This window comes from Mustela erminea, chromosome 1 (genome assembly GCF_009829155.1).
Source record: "Mustela erminea isolate mMusErm1 chromosome 1, mMusErm1.Pri, whole genome shotgun sequence".
Taxonomy (NCBI): domain Eukaryota; kingdom Metazoa; phylum Chordata; class Mammalia; order Carnivora; family Mustelidae; genus Mustela; species Mustela erminea.
In genome coordinates, this window is record NC_045614.1 from 113988002 (window position 1) to 114009416 (window position 21415).

A 21415-nucleotide genomic window follows, 5' to 3' on the forward strand; every position below is an offset into this window, starting at 1 on the left:
GCTGATGTAGAAGCTGCAGCAAGTTCTGCAGAAGTTCCAGCTAAGGTAACTCATGAAGGTGACTACTGTTAACAACAGATTTTCAAAGTAGAGGAAACAGCCTTCTATTGGAAGAAGATGCCTCCTAGGACTTTCATAGCTAAAGAGGAAAAGTTAATGCCTGGCTTCAAAGCTTCAGAGGATAGGCTGACTCTCTTATAAAGAGCTAATGTAATGCAGCTGGTGATTTTAAGTTGAAGCCAATGCTCATTTACCATTCCAAAAATCCCAAGGCCTTTAAGAATTATGCTAAATCTGCTCTACTTGTGCTCTGTAAGTTGAACAACAAAGCCTGGGTGACAGCACATCTGTTTATCTGCTATGGTTTACTAAATATTTTAAGCCCACTATTGAGACCTAGTGCTCAGAAAAAAAGATTTTTTTCAAAATATTACTGCTCATTGACAATGCATCTGGTCACTAAGAACTCTGATGGAGATGTACAATGTGAATGATGTTTCATGTCTGCTAACACAACATCCATTCTGCAGCCATGGATCAAAGAGTAATTTTGACTTTCAAGTCTTAGTATTTAAGAAATACATTTCATAAGGCTATAGCTGCTGTAGATAGTGATTCCTCTGATGGATTTGGGCAAAGTAAATTGAAAACCTCTGCAAAAGATTCACCATTCTAGATGCCATTAAGAGTATTTATGATTCACGGGAAGAGCCCAAAATAGCAGCGTAACAGCAGTTTGGAAGAGGATGATTCCAGCCCTTAAGGATGACAGGGAGGAATTCAAAGCTTCAGTGCATGAAGTAACCCACAGGTGTAGTAGAAATAGAAGGAGAACTGGAATTAGAAGCGGCGCCTGAAGATGGGACTGAATTGCTGCAATCTCATGATAAAACTGACGAATGAGGAGTGGCTTCTTATGGATGAGCAGAGAAAATGGTTTCTTGAGATGGAATCTACTCCTGGTGAAGATGCTGTGAAGATTGTTGAGATGACAGCAAAGGATGTAGAATATTACTAATCTTGGGATTTGAGAGGACTGACTCCAATTTTGAAAGAAGTTCCACGGCTTAAAAGCTATCAAACAGCATTGAATGCTAGAGAGAAATTGTGAGAGGAAGAGTCAGTTGATGTGGCAAACTTCACTATTGTCCTCAAGAAATTGCTGCAGCCACTCAAGTTTCAGCAGCCACTACCCTCAGCAGTCAGCAGCCATCAGCATTGAAGCAAGATCCTCTAAAGTCAAAAGATTACAACTTGCTGAAAGCTCAGATGATGGTTAGTGTGTTTTAGCATAAAGTACTTTTAAATTAAGGTATGCACTTTTTTTTAGATTTAGTTATTTATTTGAGAGAGAGTGTGAGTTGGAGGGGAGCAGAGGGATATGGAGAAGCGGACTCCCCACTGAGCAGGGTGCCTGATGCAGGGCCTGATCCCAGAATCTTGGGATCATGATCTGAGCCGAAGGCAGATGCTCAACTGACTCAAATAGCTATAGTGCTATTGAACACTCAATAGACTACAGTATAATTCAAACATAACTTTTATGTCTACGGGGAAGTCAAAAAATTCATTGACTACTTTTACTGTGATAGTTGTTTTATTGTGATGTTCTGGAACCTAACCTGTAATATCTCTACAGTATGCCTTTACAATAATGAAAAAGATAAATAAAAGAATCTACAAGGAAGAAATATGTCTTTTAAAATCCCTAAGTGGGGTGCCTGGTGGCTCAGTAGGTTGAGCGACCAACTTGGTTTTGGATCAGGTCATGATCACAGGGTCCTGAGATCAAGCCCTGCATCAAGCTCTGCTCAGCACAGAATCTGTTAGAGATTATCTCCCACTCCCTCTCTTTCTCCCAAAATTGCTGAAACTTGCTTTCTCTCTAAAATAAAAATAAATAAAATCTTAAAAAAATAAAGTAAAATGCCTAAGAAAATTAAAACTTCCCAGACAGGACTATTGTCACATTGGACTTGAAGGTAAGAGAATAGTCTGTTATGACGTCAAAATTTTATCACAGGCAGAGGTATGCACAGGTGATATTTTGCAACTATCAGTCCTGAATAGTTAATTTGCTATCTGAAAACATGATAAAGAACCAGAGATCTCTGTAGAATGATTTATTGGGACAAGTAACCAAGCAGAAGAGGTGGGACTGCTATGGAGAAGACATAAGGGGAGCCTAGAACTGCAAGGGAAGACTGAGGGAAGTCTGTAGAATGCTGATGCAAGAGGAAAATGTCTGGAGTTGGTTGAGACTGATCAGTGGGTCTGGATTGAGATGCATGGAATGCAACAGGGAACTGGTCATCTTTGGGCTGTGACAGTTGGTAGTCAACAAGGCAAAAACTTGACTGGTCTCTGGAACCCAGAAGCAGTTCTTGGCTGGAGCAAGAGCAGGAGCAGATAGACATCATGGCTAGTTGTTCCAGAGGACAATGACTGTGACCACAGAGGTGGCCATGAGGAGCAGGTAGAGGCAGAAGAGCAGGTTGTCCATCCTGTGGCTGAACTGCACCCATAGGTTGACCAAGTGCTGCTTCTTAGTCTCATCTTCCTCCTGGGCCCTTGTTGATTGAGGACACCCATTTAACTCTGCCTCTCTGGGACCTGACACGTTCCCCACCAACTCCACAGGCTCCTTCACACCTACAGAGAAACAGAGACTGAGTTAGGACTATGAAGTTCACCTGGGGAGGAAGAGGGACAGGGAAGGAGGCAGGAGCAGAGAAAAGACTGTGTGGGAAGAGGTAATGTGTGCAGTGCTGACCCCTTACCAGGCAGGTGGGCAGGGGGTAGGCCCAGACCTTTATTTCTCTTCTGGAATGCAGTGGGGCAGCATTTTCTTGGCCTGGTGCAACAGAGGAGCAGAGAATGAAGCCACCAAGGCATGGGTGGGGGCTGGGTGGTGGCAAGGTGCAGCAGGTAGGTGATGAAACTGGTCTCCAGCAGGCTCACCACCATCAGGGATAGACACAGGGCAAAGTAGACACCTGGAGGGAAGGTAGGCCTACATGTGGGCCAGAGGCACCAACCTAGGACTTCTCTCTTCCAATCATATCCTGGAGAACCTCCTTTTCCCAGGATAACTCCCTTCCCTGAGCTAGTTCAGTCAGTCTTTCCCACCCTTCTTTTCCCAATGGCTGGAGAGGGGGTGCCACTGGTGGGGAGTAAATCATTCATCATGAGCAGGAAGACATTGTAGCCCAGAAGAAGGGTTATCTTGAATGGGGCATGATTCCCGCTTTCTGCTGGGAGGTAGAAGCTGATGGCATCGATGGCAATCAGAAAGCCACTGGGCAACAGAAGGTTTATGATGTAGAGTCTGGGCCTGCGCCTGATGGCCACCTTGAGAGGAAAGAGAGGGAAGTGGATAAGGGATTTGGAGACTCCCAGGAATAGTAGTGATTGTGTCTCTGCCTTTCCTGTTGGTCTGATATCACTCTAAGATCCTTAGGTATGCAGAATGCAGCTTCATAATGAAGTATAGAACCTGCCATGGGCGATTAAGGCCAAAGAAGTGAGCTTTAGGAAAAAGAGCATGGCTGGGCAGCCAAGAGAGAAGGTTCAGGCCTGACAGAAGTAAAACTGAAACTTGGGAGATACCCACTTGATGGAGATTGTAGGTAAGAGTAGAAGCAAGGAAGGAAGGAAAAAGCAAGGGCCTCTGAACTTACATAGAACATGATCTGATCATACAGGCTGGTGCCCAGGGACATCTTTGGGGTGGACTTGTTGATGCCCAGGAGCTCCCACTCTCCATGGGTTTGAACGATGTCCTGGGATGTGTCTGCTATTTCCCACACTTCTTTCTCCATGCCGAGCAACATGTTCTCCACTAAAAGGGAGATCCAGATCATTTCCCAAGGATACAGTTTCCTGTTGACTCAACTGCACTCTATTTTTTTGTCTTTTCATTAAACACATATTTTTGTGTATCTACCATATGGCAGAAACTTTGAAAGAGCTTAGGGTGGTAATCAACAAGATAGATTTCGGATCTGCCTTTATGGAAAACATCCATAGAGCCTTAATCTTTGCTCTACCCACACACCTTGGTCACCATTTGTTCATAATTTCTTAATATTTTATTTTTTGTTGTTTTATTGTTTTCTTTCATTCACCCACATCTCTGAGACTCCATCACAACTTACCTGTGTAGAGGAATGAGCTGAAGGTGAGTGTGTAGTTCTGCTGGTCAAAAGGGAAGTAGAAGATATCTAGGCTACAGATGCTGGCCACCTTCATGGGTTTCTTATATCTGATGCGACCTTCATTACTTACATATGCCGTGAGGCCTTTTGGGGTCTTATCTACATCCATGCTGTAAGAGAGATGGAGTGGGATGCAGGTGTTACACAGTTTTTCCTCTTACCTTTCTGATCATTTCTCAGCCATTTAAGACCGCTTGTAGTGACTCCAATGGAAGATTGTAAATTCTACTGATTCCAGAAAATGGGGCTTCCCTCTGCCTTTCCCCAGCCCTTTATATGCACAACTCAATGATGAAAATGTCTGGGAGCCACAGATTCTTGGTTGTCACACTGATCTTCGTGATGCCCTCACATTCCTCTGGGTTCCATCTGATAAATGGGTTATCCCAGACCTAGAACCCAGGTGGAAAAGAGGTGAGAGCCTTATATGAATTGAAGCTGTTTTTTCCTGTCCTTTGATTTTTTTTTTTTTAAAAAAGGTTATGAAATATTTCCTGCACATAAAAAATATATAAAATAATATAATAAACATGTGTTTCTATTACTCATCTTTGTGGAATAAATATTTTGATAAGTTTACTTTGGCTTTTTTTTTCAATAAGTAAGAATTACAGATAGAATTGAAGCACTCTGCATCCATTTCTTCATAAATTTTGATCACTCTCCTTTCCCATTGCCATGAGAAATTACTGGTGACCAGAGAAATCCTCTCCTTTCTTCAGTAGGAATGAGATTCAGAGATGAAAGATCAATAACTTAGCACCTCTGAGCTAGAATTTCCCTAGTGTGAAATAAGGAGATTAGTAGGTATCAAATGAAATAAGGCTTATCAGTGGATTTTGAAACTGTAATATTGTCATAGGCATTATGTATTAATATCTAGCGTGGCTCCAGCTGTCTTCCAGACTGCATTTACCAGACTTTATTGCAAGGAGACCTTGAACAAGCCCTTGGGTTTTTTGAACCCAAGAGGCTTAGTGGTCTTCCACTCCTTGGCAGGTGCCAGGCACCACCCTCCCTTGTCTTTGGGATGACCTTTCCAAACTCTCTTTTCCAAGTCTGGCAATCTTCTTTGAAAACTGTTTTCTAGGATTGTCTAGTTCTGGGTGGGCTTGTGTGGTCTCAGGACACTTTCAACAGCAGCTGTAGTTTGTGGAACCACAGCCACAACAGAGAACTCTATGCACATTAAGCAAAGACTTGTACTAGATCAGTGCTTCTCAACTCTCACTTTGCATATAAAACACCTGGGGATCCTCTTGAACTGTAGATTCTGATTCATTTGCTTGGGTGACTAACTCATCCTGATTTGCTCAGGATTTTGTTAGTTTTTGCATTGAAAATTCCACGTCTTGAGAATTACTCAGTCTTGGGCATGCTGGGATGGTTGATCGTGCTGGGTGGGACCCAAAACTATGTGCATTTCTTGGTTTCCAGATGGTGTAATCAACCAGTGCTGCCCATCTGGGAACTACACTTTGAGAGCAAGTTTAGGTGATCATTACTATTATTTTTCTCCTCTTTCCTTCTCTTCAACCATGCTTTTCAAACTGGAAACTTACTTCATTTACTTTCATCCTCCCCTCTTTTTTTCTAATTAATGGACTTAAGATTCAAACTTTTTAATGTATTTCTTATATATTTCTTATATATTCTTATTATACTTTGGCTACATTCATAGGTTTTCATATGCAGAGCTCTTCATTTCTCATTAGTTCAAAATTTCTGTTTATTTATTTTATTTTATCTTTATTTATTTTTTAAAGATTTATTTATTTGAGAAAAAGAGAGAAAATGAAAGAGAGTGAGAAAGATCACATCAGTGCACACGTGGGGGGAGAGTCAGAGGGAGAGGGAGAGGGAGAGAGAGTCTCACGCGGCTCTGAGCTGAGTGCAGAGCCTGATGCATGGCTCAGTATCATGACCCTGAGATCACAACCTGAGCTGAAACCAAGAGCCAGATGCTTAATTGACTATGCTGCCCAGGTGCCCCTATTTTATTTTCTCTTTAGCCCAAAGTATGTGGAAGTTTAATTTTAAATTCTCAAGAAATAAGGTTTTCTTGGGGAGTGCTATCTTCTCCTGATTAGTTTCATTTTTTTGTATTGTGATTAGAGATTGTGATCTAGATAATTTCTGCTTTCTCGACTTTATTGAGATCTTTGTGGTCAAGAATATGGTCAGTGTGGGACAATATTCCATTTGTGTCAGAAGAGATTATGCATATTCATTGGCACAAAGTTTATTAAATCTAGTCCCCCCCCCCTTTTTTTTTTAAAGTATGCTCCACACCCAACGTGGAACTTAACATGGGGCTTGGCCTCAGGATCCTGAGATCAAGACCTGAGCCAATAACAAGAGTTGGAGACTCAACCAATTGAGCCACTCAGGCACCCCCTAAATCAAGTTTCTTAACTGTGCTGTTAAAAATCACAATATTTTTATTCTTTTTCTACTTGACTTTTGAAAGGAGTATATTGAAGCCTCTCACTGTGATTGTAGATTTTTAAATTTCTCCATCATGTGTTTCTTTCTTTCTTTTTTTAAAGAAGATTTTATTTGTTTATCTGAGAGAGAGAGAGAGGGAGGGAGAGAGAGCGCACAAGTTGGGGGAGCAGCAGGCAGAGGGCAGGGAGCCCTATGCGGGGCTTGATCCCAGGACTCCAGTATCATGACCTGAGTCAAAGGCAGATATTTAATGGACTGAGCCACCCAGGTGCCCCCATCATGTGTTTCAAAGCTATGTTGTTAGGTACGTAAAGGTCATAATTATATCTTTGCTTAAAATCCTTTCTGACTATAAATGAAGGGAGAGAATAAACAGAATTGACCATCCAGCCACAGGAACGATGACAAGAGCTGTAGTTTCTCATCTTGTCAAAAGAATTTCCTGTTTCCCGTGTGATGCTGCTAAGAAGTCTGTCCATTCCTCCCACTCCCCACTTCTATTTACCAACCCCCAAGATATGTCAAAATGGTGCTATGATCAAGGCCAAGATGTAGGGCGAGGACAAAAGCTTGATTAAAACAGATGTTTTGGACCATGAATGAGAGTTCACAGGAGGACTTCTTAACCCTGGCTGTATCTTAGAATCACTTGAGGAGCTTAAAAATACCAAAGTCTGGGTTTCATCCAATCAGAACCTCTGGGAGCAGAACCTGAACAGTGATGTTCAGCCAGCGTAGAGAATTGCTGGCTAAGAAGAAAAGAAATTCTCTTCTAGTGCTGTTAATATGTCATCCTGCTGAACCAGACATAGTTTCTCTGAGATTCTCATTGGGCAGATTCCAGATAGCAATGAGAGAGGAAGCTGAAATGTGGACAAGGGCTTTTGAGCTTGCCTTGCCAGGGTGGGAAAAAATTAAGGGCTAGAGGTATCAGCACTCACCGCATCTAGAATGGCAGACATAGTGAAGGAGATGTTGACTAGGGTGGGGATGCTGAAGTCGGTGACTGGACGGAAGGCCTTCCTGTTGAACACTGACTCCAGAACAGTGGGATACATGCCATCCTGGGCAGACCCTGAGCAGTCGTTGATGAAGGTACTGCTCCTTCCTGTAGAGGACATAGAATGTGTGAGGAGAGGGAGAGAAATCTCATGTTGCCTATGAGAGGGCCCTATGACAGGATCTTGGGGGTAGCCTGTGATAATAATGATAGCTAATATTTATTGAGCATTGACTATGTCCCAGGCATAGTCTAAACCCTTTCAACAAATTACCTCATTTTACCCTCCCAGGCCCCTATCAGGTAGAAATTATTTTTATCGTTATGTAATAAATGAGTCAACTGAGTTTCAGTGAGAGGAATTAAATTCCTGACATCAAATATTTAGGGGCAGAAACTGGACTTGATCTGAACCCTAATTTGTTTGATGCTGCTGCAGCATACACCCCCATTGATGAAATAGAGATTGGGGGAGGGAGAGCTCCAAGAGAGGCCCAGAGGCTGGGTGCTGCCCACCAAAGCCAGGGAGGATGGGTTGGGCTAGAAGGCTAATGATGGAAGCTAATGTGGTAAGCTGAGTTAGGGCTCTGGCCTTCTTCCTAACCTTTCTGTTTTCATGCAAAGCATGCCCAAATCTATATGCAAACCAAACCCTGGGACAGTGATAGCCATTGGATAGGATTCTGTTGGGGGGTGGTGCCCAAAGAGAATGTACCTATCACCTTCACTGCCCCAAGGTTCCTTCCATCTCCTTATTTTGCTGCCCAGTCTTCTATCAGTTTTCTAGTGTGAGGCTTTTGTGGTGTTGCCTTCTCCTCTTTTCTGACTGATAAATATTCCAATTCTCTACTGGTAGAAATTTGCTAGAGTTACAACAAGCTGGAATGAGAGAGAGGGCTGTGTGCCAAGGACATTGAGCCTTATCCATTCCCAGAGTCACCGTGTTCTCCAGGCAAATCCTTAAATCATTCTATGAGCAATGAATTTTCATTTGTCAAGCATGGTCTGTGAGTGACTAGAGGACCATTTCTAATGTTTTCTACTGAGTAGACTAGGTGTACAATTTGTTCCTCTTTCTTGTACTGGCCACCTTTGGTTCAGCCCTCCCCTCTTTCCCCCTATCCAGAAGTTACATGACAACCTAAGGGAGAGAGATGACATTTATTGATACCTGTCAAATGCCGGGCAGCCACTGTGCTACTCACTTCTCTCATTGCATCCTCACAACTGCAAGGTAGGTCCTATTTTACAGATGAGGAAACTGGAGCTCAGAGAAGTCAACCAATTTGCCCAAGGTTACATAAGGAGTCAAGTGAGGGACCAATATTCAAACCCAGGTTCATCTGTCTCCAAATCCCATGTTCTTTCCACTCTACCATGATCACTCCTTGAAAGACAGGCTTACTCCATCTTCACTCTCCACCTCTTACCCTCTGGCATCTTGCTAACCTAGGGAACTTGGATCTTGTAGGTGGATGAGGAAGTTAAGGCTAAAAGTGAGCACTTTGCTGCAATGGGGTTGGTTTCATAGCTGTGGGGAAAAAGAATCATACCTGTGTATAGAAAGATGGGTGTACATTTAGGTCAAATGGAAAAGAAGACAAGCAGGGATGGTTCATGGGAAGAAAAATGGAAGTGTTCCTGTGTGGCACATCTCTGGAAGGATATTTTCTGTCTTTCAGAGATGTAATGTCTGTTCAGGCGTTATGAATTATGAAAATTATGAAATAACAATGCCCATTTTAGATCATCTTTAGGAGTTGGAGATTTGTAAGAAGTTTCTAGGTGTTTACAGAGAGTCTTCACTTCTTCCCTGTTGTTGCCCCTTTCTTACCTTGAAGCAGAAGATTGAGAACAAGGAAGAAGGGGAATCTCTCTTTCTGGAACCAACTTCCTTCCATCTTCTTTGTCTAAATTCATCTCCAGGAGTGTACCAGCTCCCAGGAATCCACAGGAAAAAGGATCAGAGACCACACCTAGAGTCTGATTTTGAATGCTGATAGCATTGGTTGACCACTGACATTTGTTACCTTCCTGGAAAGAGAGTTCTGGTTGTCTTTTTCTTGCCCATGCCGGAGGTTCTGTTTGCTCTTAAGACTTCCCCTCTTCTGTATTTCACTATAATATTGAGTATGGTTGTGTATTAGCTGATATGTATCACACTCAGACCTTTGTGTGATCTCTCAATCTGAAGACTCATCTCTTCAATTCTGGAAAATTCTCAGCCCTTTAAAAAATAGTATATTCCCTCTACTTTTTCTCTTAAATGTTGCATCATTTCCCTTTACCTTACATGCCTTTAAACTCTCACATTAGTTTCCCCACTGCTGTTGTAACAAATCATAAACTTAGTTGGCTTTAAAAAACACAGATTTATTATTTTACAGTTCTGTAGGCCAGAAGTCTGAAATGAGTCTCACTGAGATTTTGCCAGGGCTGCATTTCTTCTGGAGGCTCTAGGAACAAATTCATTTCCTTATATTTTCTAGTTTATTTATTTATTTATTTATTTTTAAAGATTTTATTTATTTATTTGAGAGAGAGAAATCACAAGTAGATGGAGAGGCAGGCAGAGAGAGAGAGAGAGGGAAGCAGGCTCCCTGCTGAGCAGAGAGCCCAATGCGGGACTCGATCCCAGGACCCTGAGATCATGACCTGAGCCGAAGGCAGCGGCTTAACCCACTGAGCCACCCAGGCGCCCTATTTTCTAGTTTTAGAGGCTGCCTGCATTCCTTGGTTCATGGTCCCATTTTTCCATCTTTAAAGCCATCAACATTAACAAGACTTTTTACACTGCCATCTCTCTGCTTCCCATGCTCTTCTCTCTCCTTTTTCACTTTTAAGAACCCCTATGATTACAATAGCCTGACCTGGATAATCCAGGATTCTCTCCCTCTATCAAGGTCAGCCAATACCCAATTTAATTCCACCTGCAACCTTAATTCACCCTTTTCCATTTGACATATTCACAGGTTCCAGACGTTAGGATGTGGACATCCTTTGGGGATCATTATTCTGCTTAACAAACCCTTCTTTCATATTTTCTATCCATTTGTCTATGTCCCTAGTAATTCTTTCAGATCTGCTTTCCAGGTAAGTTTTCTTCTTAATTATATTTAAACTATTGCCTAATCTGTCCACTGAGTTTTCAATTTCAGTGATTATATTTTTTGTTTCTGTAAATTCTATTTGGTTCTTTTAAGAAAACAATCTTTTTTTTTTTTAAGATTTTATTTATTTATTTGACACAGAGAGAGAGAGATCACAAGTAGGCAGAGAGGCAGGCAGAGAGAGAGGGAGAAGCAGGTTCCCCGCTGAGCAGAGAGCCCGAGGCAGGGCTTAATCCCAGCACCCTGAGATCATGACTGAGGGCAGAGGCTCAACCCACTGAGCCACCTAGGCGCCCCAAAGCCAATCTTTCTGGTTCTTTTCTTTCTTCCTTCTTCCTTCCCTCCTTCCTTCTTTTCTTCCTTCCTTTCTTCCTCCCCCCCTTTCTTTCTTTCTTGTTCTTTCATTTTGGTTTCTAATATTTCTTTAGTCTCTTATTATTTGGAACTGTTAAAGCAAAACCAAAATGGAGATCACAGTTTGAATATATTCCTAGACCAAACACTCACAATAATGCAACCAAAACTTAAAACTATCATGATTTCCCCAAATTCTTACTCTGACCTTAAACAAAAGTTAAGAGTTCTTCATGTCAGCATGACCTTAAAGCTTCCTAGCCATGGGGCATCTGGCTGGCTCAGTTGGTGGAGTATGCCCCAACTCTCAATCTTAGAGAGGTGAGTTTAAGCCCCACACTGGGCGTAGAGCTTACTTAAGGGGAAAAAACAAAAAGCAAACCTTCCTAGCTAATTAGCTACAGAGTAAGCCTGTGGTGAAAAAGAGTGTAAGGTTCTAGTAACCAATCACAATAGAAAATGCACTCCTGCATTTCATGCTTTATAAACTGAACTGTAACTGCTGAGATTTTAGTTTCTTAACTACTTTGGTTCAGAAGTCTCCCTATTCTCCAACAGTTTGTTCCTTGCTCAATAAAATATCCATATTAAGTAGAACTTTCCGAATTTTCTTAAGGTAGAGCGTATTTGTTTTACATTTCCTTTCTGATTGTTTTATTATATCTAGTTCTTGGTATGCTAACTATTTTGCTAGCTTTGTCTTATGTGGTTCGTTTCCTCATGATTTGTGACTCTTGACTGTATAGTCATCTTCAGTAAGAGGTTATTTCAGTGGGAGTTTCATGTGCTTGGGTTGTGAAGTTTCCCTACAAAGAAAATTGTCATTTGCCTCTGACATAGCTTTTGGATTTTTACCAGGTCCAGTCATTTCTTTGTGTGTGTGTGTGTGTGTGTGTGTGTGTGTTAAGAATATCCCACATCACATGAGTAGTGCAAATTTAGACTCCATACTGATATGTGACACAGGCTTGGTGTTTCAGTTCCTTGCATTTGACCTTTCCTCTGTACCACTGGCCTCAAGTCTTTGGCTACCTTTTCTAGTCTGAGATGGAGGAGTGGATGGCCAACTCAGAGACATGTCTATCTGCAGTCTACTTGCTAATGATGTCAGAAGATAAGCGATGAAAACCTCATTTGGAAAAAAAAAAAGGTGAGAATATGTATCTTTAGGTAATTTAGAGGTCACTTATTATAAACTAACCAACTAACTTACTTTCTTTCTTTCTTTCTTTCTTTCTTTCTTTCTTTCTTTCTTTCTTTCTTTCTTTCTTTCTTCTTTCTTTCTTTCTTTTGCCAGAGGGTGAGATAGAGAGAGAGAGCACAAGCAGGGGGAGTGTCAGGCAGTAGGAGAAATAGGCTCCCCGCTGAGCAAGAGCCTGACATGGGACTCGATCCCAGCATCCTGGTATCATGATCGGAGCCAAAAACAGACACTTAACTGACTGAGCCACCCTGGTGTCCCCATTTATTATAAACTTTAAACCAAGGTGGATTTTTTCCCCCTATGTATCTTTGATCAGTTGTCATCTGAACATGTGAGTTTTTTTAAATTTAAATTCAATTAGGCAACCTATAGTACATCATTAGTTTTTGGTGTAGTGTTCAATGATTCATTAGTTGCGAATAACATATTAACATTTCCAGTGACACCATCCCATTATTTCTTGTGCTATCCTATTTTATGTTTGAACAAAACTTCTGGTTACTGGAAAGTTTTTTTAAAAGTCCAAATTTGCATTCTTATAGCTTTCACCACTGGTGTAATTTCAGCCCAGTAGAGAATAAAGAATAAGTTATTTCTTTTAAAAAAAAATTCTTTTTTTTTTTAAAGTTTTTTTTTTTTTTTAAGATTTTATTTATTTGTCAGAGACAGAGAGAGCGAGCGAGCACAGGCAGACAGAGAGGCAGGCAGAGGCAGAGGGAGAAGCAGGCTCCCTGCTGAGCAAGGAGCCCAATGTGGGACTCGATCCCAGGACCCTGGGATCATGACCTGAGCTGAAGGCAGCTGCTTAACCAACTGAGCCACCCAGGCGTCCCAAAAATTCTTTATTTTTTATTAACATATAATGTATTATTTGCCCTAGGGGTACAGGTCTGTGAATTGTCAGGGTTACACACTTCACAGCATTCACCATAGCACATACCCTCCCCAATGTCCATAACCCAGCCACCCTCTCCATACACCCCTCCCCCCACAGCCCTCAGTTTGTTTTGTGAGATTGAGAGTCTCTTATGGTTTGTCTCCCTCCAGATCCCATCTTGTTTCATTTTTTCCTTCCGTACCTCCCAAAGTCCTCACGTTGCCTCTCAAATTCTTCATATCAGGGAGATCATATGATAATTGTCTTTCTCTGATTGACTTAATTTGCTCAGGATAATACCCTCTGGTTCCATCCACGTCGCTGCAAAAGGCAAGATTTCATTTCTTTTGATGGCTGCATAGTAGAATAAGTTATTTCTATCTTCTGATAGAATTTTGAAATATTTTTGAACTTTGAAATATTTCAAGACAATTATCATGTGAATGGGGTAATGTTTAAAAATACGAAGCCTGTGAAATTTTCAGTCCTCACTGTATCCTTTTGTCGCACATTCATCTACCTCCTTGCAGCTCCAGAAATCAGTTTCCTCTGTAACCCTTCTGCTATTATAGACCTGGGGGAGAGAAAATGTTCTTCCCAAAAGAATATGACTTATGGAAAATCTCTGCTGCAGTAGAAGGGGATGAAATCCTTCTTCTGGTCTGATAGAATATGGGACAAAAGAGAGAGGGCAGTAAGTGATAACATTCACATGTGATATCACACACACACACACACACACTGATTTTCTGCTGAAATCTGTGTGTGTGCATGCATATGTGCATGGTTGGGAGGGGGCTAGGTAGGTTGAGAGAAATGGAAAAAAATAGTGCCAAAAAAGCAGAGGAGGCTTATGGCCCATCACTCGTTTGGGATCCAGGAAAGAAACTGCTATTCCCTGTAGCCCCAGACTGGTATGTGGAAGTTGCAGAATACAGAGTTGTTAGGCAGAGAGAGGGCCTGGGTTAGCACTCCTGCCTCTCTTCTGGTCCCTGTGAAATATGGAGGGAACCAGAAATTCCTCAGACAGATGAAACATCTCTGCCGTAGAGGCTTTGGAGTGGACTGTCAAGGCCAGATGGAGGCCCTGTGTGCAGCTCAGAGGGGTCTACAGCCTTAGCGATTGTGGAGGTGGAACCAAGCCAGTGAACGAAAACTCTATCAGGGCCAAGACACTAACAAAGAACTTGCCAGTGACAGACTGTAAGCAGCAGGTGCCATCAGAGCACCCAGGAACAAAGAGACAAGGGATGTCACCATGGAGACAAGAGAGGACTCACAGTAACTACACAGGCTGATTGGAGACCCCTTTTCTCCCACTGCCATGAGGTCACAAAAGCCCCGAGTCTACTACTTTGAGAATCTAATGAAAGTTAAAAGACCTTTTGTCCAGCCAGAAAAATGTTCACATGCACTAAATTTTGCATACAGTTTCAGGGTTCACAAGCCATGGACTTTAACTTAATATCCCTTTCTCAGAATCAGTTAAAGAAGCATATAAAAGAGAAGAGGGGCTTACTTTGGTATACTTATTGATTTTAGTGAAATAGTGATCACTGTATTGTGCTCTATAAGTCATCTGTTTAAGATTCCATTTAAGAGTTCTGCTGAAGATTGAGGTCAAACTTTACTGACCTAATGTTTTTGGAATTTACCTCTCCCCCCCAAATTTTAGAAATAAGGAAAATGTTTGTGCTTTCATCAGATACTCCTTTCCTCCATGATTCATGACTATTACTAACTCTGGTTCTGAAATTACATCTGCAGACTCATTTGTTAACCTTTGATGAAAATCATTCAGGCTTAGAGATGTAAAATCTCTTAAATTAGTTGGGTGTCTTTTTCCTCTTTCCTTGTATTTGTTGGTATTCAATTCTTTTGGTCATTTTTGCTTATCTCCGCTCAGCTTAATTATTCTGCCTAATGGAAAAGACAAAAATCTCTTCCCCTTCCAAAAGACACGTGAAAAAGTGCTCCACATCACTTGGCATCCGGGAAATACAAATCAAAACCACAATGAGATACCACCTCACACCAGTCAGAATGGCTAAAATTAACAAGTCAGGAAACAACAGATATTGGCGAGGATGCGGAGAAAGGGGAACCCTCCTACATTGTTGGTGGGAATGCAAGCTGGTGCAACCACTCTGGAAAACAGCATGGAGGTTCCTCAAAAAGTTGAAAACAGAGCTACCCTATGACCCATCAATTCAACTACTGAGTATTTATCCTAAAGACACAAATGTAGTGATCCAAAAGGGCACATGCACCTGAATGTTTATAGCAGCACTGTCCACAATAGCCAAACAATGGAAAGAACCTAGATGTCCATCAACAGATGAATGGATAAAGAAGAGGTGGTGTGTATATATATATATATATATATATATATATATAATGGAATATTATGCAGTCATCAAAAGAAATGAAACCTTACCATTTGCAATGATGTGGATGGAACTATAGGGTATTATGCTGAGTGAAATAAGTCAATCAGAGAAAGACAATTATCTTTTGATCTCCCTGATATGAGGAATTTGAGAGGCAGGGTGGGGGGGTTGGAGGTAGGGAAGGAAAAAATGAAACAAGATGGGATCCGGAGGGAGACAAACCATAAGAGACTCTTAATCTCACAAAACAAACTTAGGGTTACTGGGGGGAGGGGGCATATGGAGACAGTGGTTGGGTTATGGACATTGGGGAGGGTATGTGCTATGGTGAGTGCTGTGAAGTGTGTAAACCTGGTGATTCACAGACCTGTACCCCTAGGGCAAATAATACATTATATGTTAATAAAAATAATAAAATAAAATCTCATCTCTTCCCCAAGGATGACTCTTGCTCATGTATGTATTCTATTCTGAATATATCAAGACATTATGGCGGGAAGAGTATTGACCTTAGAATCAGAAAACATAGATTCAAATCCTGGCTCCATTACATACTAACTGTTGAAATCTGGGGAAAGCTCTTAAATTCTGAGTATTTGATCTCATCGCCAAATGGGGATAATAATACCCCCTTTATAGGTTTTTGGATGGTGATTAAAGAGCTGGCGTTTGAAAAGTTAGTTCAGTGCTAGGCATTTCATAGGCACTGAGTAAATATTCTCCTTCCTCATTTCAGCATTATTCTCAAGCACTCACTTATTCTGGCCATTAGCCTCCCTTTACTTTTCTTACAAGTTCATGCTACCCTTTTGTTTTTGTTCTTGTTTCTGAGTCCCTTCTTCTCTTGTCTGCGTAAATCCACCGGAGTATTTTCTCTGTACTGGGGGCGCAGTGCTCAGAGTCCAAGAGATTCCTAGTAGCCTATTAAATGGTTGAGATTTGGGGGGGGGGGGTGCCTGGGTGGCTCAGTCAGTTAAGTTCTGAGTCAGAACTCAGTCTGCCTTCAGCCAAGGTCATGATCCCCAGGTCCTTGGGATCCAGCCCCAGGTTAGGCTCCCTGCTCAGTGGGGAGTCTGCTTCTCCCTCTGCCTCTCACCACCTCCAGCTTGTGCTTTCTCTCTCTCTCTCTCACATAAATAAACAAAATATTTTTTTAAATAAAATAAATGGTTGAGATTTGGGAAAAAGTTATTGGCTCCAAATATAAAAAGAAAATTGAAAAATCAAAATTAATACATATTTAATTAAGTGTCTAATAACCTGAACATCATCAGGTAGCCTATTCCACTCTTACATTGTTATAAATAGCCCCACAAATCTTTATCCACAATTCTGAAAGTTCTGATAATAAAAATTTTGGGGGGGCAGTTTAGGGTGAACTGATGTGGCAGCACAATTAACCTGAACAAACATGTAGCTGTTTATGATCTGTATTTATTCCTCTTAGTGTGACTATTCATACATCTTTTTTTTCCTGCAGAAATAGAACTGTGTTTGATTATGAATACTGTCCCAAGCCCCTGTGGAAGCATTATGTAGTATATGGTATATGCAATCTATTATTTTAAATCTGAAAAGTTCTGAATTCTGACAGCATATCTACCCAAGGGAATTAGATCAAGAGGTTCATTCTTGAGTAAATAATATGTGAGATAGGAGTAAGTTTTCATATGTTTACTATAAAGTGTATGTGTATGTGTGTGTGTGTGTGTGATTCCAACATTAAGTGAGATGCTGTAAGTCTCTCTCAGTGGGTGGGAGGGAGAGTGAGAGAGTGAGTAGGAGCATGTGCAAGGATGGACAGTACCCTTAAGAAAACCACACTTTAAAAAAAAAGATTTTATTTATTTATCTGAGAGAGAGAGAGCCAGAGAGACCATGAGTGAAAGTGGGTGGGTGGGGGTGGGTAGAAGGAGAAACAGGCTCCCTGCTGGGCAGGGAGCCAGACCTGCAGGCTGGATCTCGGGACCCTGAGATCATGACCTGAGCTGAAGGCAGCCCCTTAACCGACTGAGCCACACAGGTGCCCCCAGAATATTCTTAATAATAGTACCTACCACTCTAGGTTATCATGATGATTAAATAAGATAAGCTTATGAAGCATTTAGCACAATTCCTAGCACAAGGTAAGCAGTAAATTATGATCAGCTATAGAAAGAAGTTTGTGCTTCAGTGGAAAAAACTACATTACCTATAGCACACCCTTCAGGGCTCTCTGATTCTAGCCATGTTTCTTGTCTTTCAGTGATTTTGCGACTCTTGAAAGTTGTTAAGTAGCTGATAGATAGGTGAACTTTGTCCTGTTAGAGACACACTTAACTTCCTCCCTGTGGAAATACCAATTTTGACTCTATTTGCAATTCATCTCAATGTTCCTTTATTCCATATAAATATGTGTTCTTTTGACTTTTCCTTTGAACTAGTTATTACATCTGCTTGGTTCCCTCATATCATATGAGGAAAATCAAAATCTTAACACATATTCATTTTTATAACCGTGAGATTCATGATTTTGTATATTTCTGAAATTATCTTTTAACAGTTTTGGAAGTTCCACCAAGATGCCCGATGGAGTCACCTGACAGAACCAGGTAACATTCATCAATCTCACCGGTGGTGTAAACCTGGGCACATCTTTTTTTGGCTTCCAGAGGTGAATGCAAAGAGGCAGTAAGACTTTGGTGACTCTCTGTTTTTCCAAATTTTAATTTTGTTTCCTACTCATTTTGTTTTCAGTTTTTTTTTTTTTTTAAAGATTATTTATTTATTTATTTGACAGAGAGAGATCACAAGTAGGCAGAGAGGCAGGCAGAGAGAGAGAGAGAGGAGGAAGCAGGCTCCCTGCTGAGCAGAGAGCCCGATGCGGGACTTGATTCCAGGACCCCGAGATCATGACCTGAGCTGAAGGCAGCGGCTTAACCCACTGAGCCACCCAGGCCCCCCTGTTTTCAGTTTGTTTTATCTGATAAATTATTCCTTACTGGAAATTTGGCTTAATGGTCTGACAATTTGATGATTTCTGTAGATGGGTTAATGGGGAGTAGACAGCTTGTCCTGTTGGCTGAAAAGTGTCAGACTGGTTTACTTATCTTTTCTGTTTATATGTTTGTTTATTTTGAGTTCTGATCAATTTTCAATGAATCTATATCCACTGTGGACAGAACAAGTCTTTTATATGGACCATGGATTTTTGTAATTTTGTGTCTACTCTTAACCTATGGCTGAGATTTTAAAATATAAGCTCAAAGTTCTATTTGCGCTTATTTGTCTGTCATTATGTCTATAGTTCAGAAAGGTTTGTACCTCTCATTGTATGAAAGTGAAATATTTTCTACCTCTAGATGACATTACTAAATTTGATTATAAGGCCTCTGTAAGGATCTCTGTTCTGATTATTTTGTAGAAATAAGAACAGATATAAACCGAATATTCCTCATTTCAGAAAATAAGGAAGTATGTTAGCTTGAAGATGATTGGTAAGAGGCTTAGGTAACGTAAAGCTTTGGACTGACACTAAATTGAGTTAATGGATATTTATTGGATGTTCAGACCATTTCTAATCTGAAATACTCATTGCTAAACATCATTTTAAGTGTATATATTTTTGCTTCTTCATTTTTGTTTTGTAATAACAGCTGACATGTATTGAGTGCATAGTTCTATAACATTTATGAGAATTACTTCATTCAATCCTCAAAACAACCTTCTGAAACTGGAACTATTAGTCTTCTACTTTTTAACTTGCCCAAGGTCACCTAGTTAGTAAGAAGCAGAGTTGGAAGGTGAACCCAGGTAGTCTGACTCTAGAGAATGTGATAAACATAAAGCTGAATTCTCTTTGGGCAGTCCTACCACTGGCTAGGCTCTTGAAACCCCTTTGTAAGTTTCTCCCCTTGTTTGTTATGATAGGCCATATATTTGTTTTTGTTTGTTTGTTTGTTTTTATTGAGGAATAACTGACATATGACACTGTATAAGTTTCAGGTATATAAAATAATGATTTGATATTTGATATACTGCAAAATGATCACCACCATAAGTCTAGTTAACATGTTACCATACACAGTTACAAATTTTTTTTCTTGTGATGAGAACTTTAAAGATCTATCCTCCGAGCAACTTTCAAATATGCAGTACAGTATTACTAACTGTAGTGACCATGCTGTACATTACATCCCCATGACTTATTTATTTTATAACTGGAAGGTTTTGCCTTTTGACCCCCTTCACCCATTTCACACTCCCTTGCTTCTTACTTTATATGCTATGAAGGCAATATAAGCGTGTTCATTTTTTCCACTTCTGGAAGTTACAAAGTCAGTGATGCCTATGGCTATAGAATGCTGGGTTATGAGCTGTGCTAATCTGATAAAATGCTGAGGTGGGACATTGCACAGTCATGCCCTCCCATTCTCACAGTGTGAGAAAGAAATAAGAAGCAGCCTCTGATGTCCAGAAGTAATCTAACACTCACAGGCCATCTGTTCATTTTAAACCATTTTACGGAATACCAACCTCAGACATGATTATCCTGAGACCAAGATAGAACAGACAAAACAAGGCTGCTTCATAATTTTGTCTACTCACATATAAGATACCTATATAAAACCACAAAATACCAAATACTCCTCTCTTGCTAAATGAATGGCTATTATTTCCTATGCAATCATTCCTTTGATTTCTGACAGTATTCAATTTTGAACAGATCCTTGCTTCTTTATACTCTCCCAAACCACCCAAGGGATGACCAAATCCTGTAACAGTTTCTTTGTAATTATGTTTCTTTGAGAGAATCCCATGGTTACCTATGATTTTTGTTCTTCCTTGTTGCAATGAGTAGTAAAGGCGGCTTGTTTAACTGCATGTATGTTTTTGCTGGTCTTTGGCAGAAGGGTCTTGGCAAATGGAGTGGTCATTTCCCCCACATTCTTGGCACTGCCATATCCTCAACTACTACTTTCTTCTTTGTTGGTCTAGAGAAAGTCCAAACAATTGAGCATGAAAACAAATATTGATAATAGTGGATTTAACTCTTCGAAAGACATAAGGACCCATGAATATGTTCTGATATAAATGAGTAAAATAAAAGGGAAATGTCTACTTTACATTAGAGTGCCAATGAATAAGCATTAAAGAATTGATGGAACTAGAAAATAATGATTTTGTAAAGATCCTTAAATATGTAATTCATACAAGAATCATTCTGATGAGGAACGGGATGATTACACAGTCTCAAAGCATCTTTCTGCAGAATGCTTATTAATCACCTATTAATTAACAAGCATGCCATACTTGCTCATTATCTTTAACTACTAATTAACTACTAATTTAATTAACTACTAATCAACTAATTCATTTAACTACTAGTTAACATTTATATCATCAGTAAAGGGACAAATTGGCATTGTGCACTTCCTTGACATGCTGAGAAGAACCCAGCATCACTTCTGGGGTATTTCTGCAAAAAATGCATAAATTATAAGTAAATGTTAGACAAATACAGGTTGAGGGACAATCCTCAAAAAATAACTGGCAGTACTCTTCACAAATGTCAAGATCAAGAAGACAAGGAGATTGAGAAACTGATCCAGATTGAAGGAGACTGAAGCTAAATGCAGTTATTTCTTTTCTTTTTTTTTAAAGATTGTATTTATTTATTTGACAGAGAGAGATCACAAGCAGGCAGAGAGAGAGAGAAGGACGCAGGCTCCCCGCTGAGCAGAGAGCCCGATGCAGGGCTCGATCCCAGGACCCTGAGATCATGACCTGAGCCGAAGGCAGCGGCTTAACCCACTGAGCCACCAAGGCACCCCAA

The 21415-nt window shown here is 40.6% G+C and overlaps 1 protein-coding gene and 1 long non-coding RNA gene across 3 annotated transcripts in view; one reads left to right on the forward strand and one right to left on the reverse strand.

Moving 5' to 3' along the window:
• Nucleotides 1-21302, forward strand: part of LOC116588331 — a 30857-nt gene extending 9555 nt beyond the window's left edge. The window contains exons 2-5 of one of the 2 annotated variants that reach the window (XR_004284893.1): nt 12171-12279; nt 18143-18191; nt 19004-19076; nt 21266-21302. This is a non-coding gene — a long non-coding RNA (uncharacterized LOC116588331). Of the gene's footprint in view, nt 1-12170; nt 12280-18142; nt 18192-19003; nt 19647-21265 lie in introns of those variants that run through there. The other variant, XR_004284890.1, reaches the window with a different exon arrangement.
• On the reverse strand, nt 1985-9633 carry HTR3E (5-hydroxytryptamine receptor 3E). The gene is made up of 8 exons (XM_032339227.1): nt 9500-9633; nt 7607-7773; nt 4500-4609; nt 4158-4327; nt 3681-3841; nt 3146-3351; nt 2781-2995; nt 1985-2652 (listed from the first exon to the last, which is right to left on the reverse strand). Exons 1-8 carry the CDS (start codon nt 9564-9566, stop codon nt 2423-2425), a joined length of 1326 nt encoding a protein of 441 aa, XP_032195118.1. The 5' UTR covers nt 9567-9633; the 3' UTR covers nt 1985-2422.
• Nucleotides 21303-21415: the final 113 nt, after the last annotated feature.

Bases quoted from the DNA above. Each gene is read 5' to 3' on its own strand.
- HTR3E (XM_032339227.1), bottom strand. From the start codon at position 9,566: ATGGAAGGAAGTTGGTTCCAGAAAGAGAGATTCCCCTTCTTCCTTGTT. The intron at 4,610-7,606 runs GTGAGTGCTGAT...CCTGGGTTCTAG, and splicing joins TGTCTGCCATTCTAGATGCG to GTCTGGGATAACCCATTTAT. The intron at 4,328-4,499 runs GTGCATATAAAG...TCTCTCTTACAG, and splicing joins GACATTTTCATCATTGAGTT to CATGGATGTAGATAAGACCC.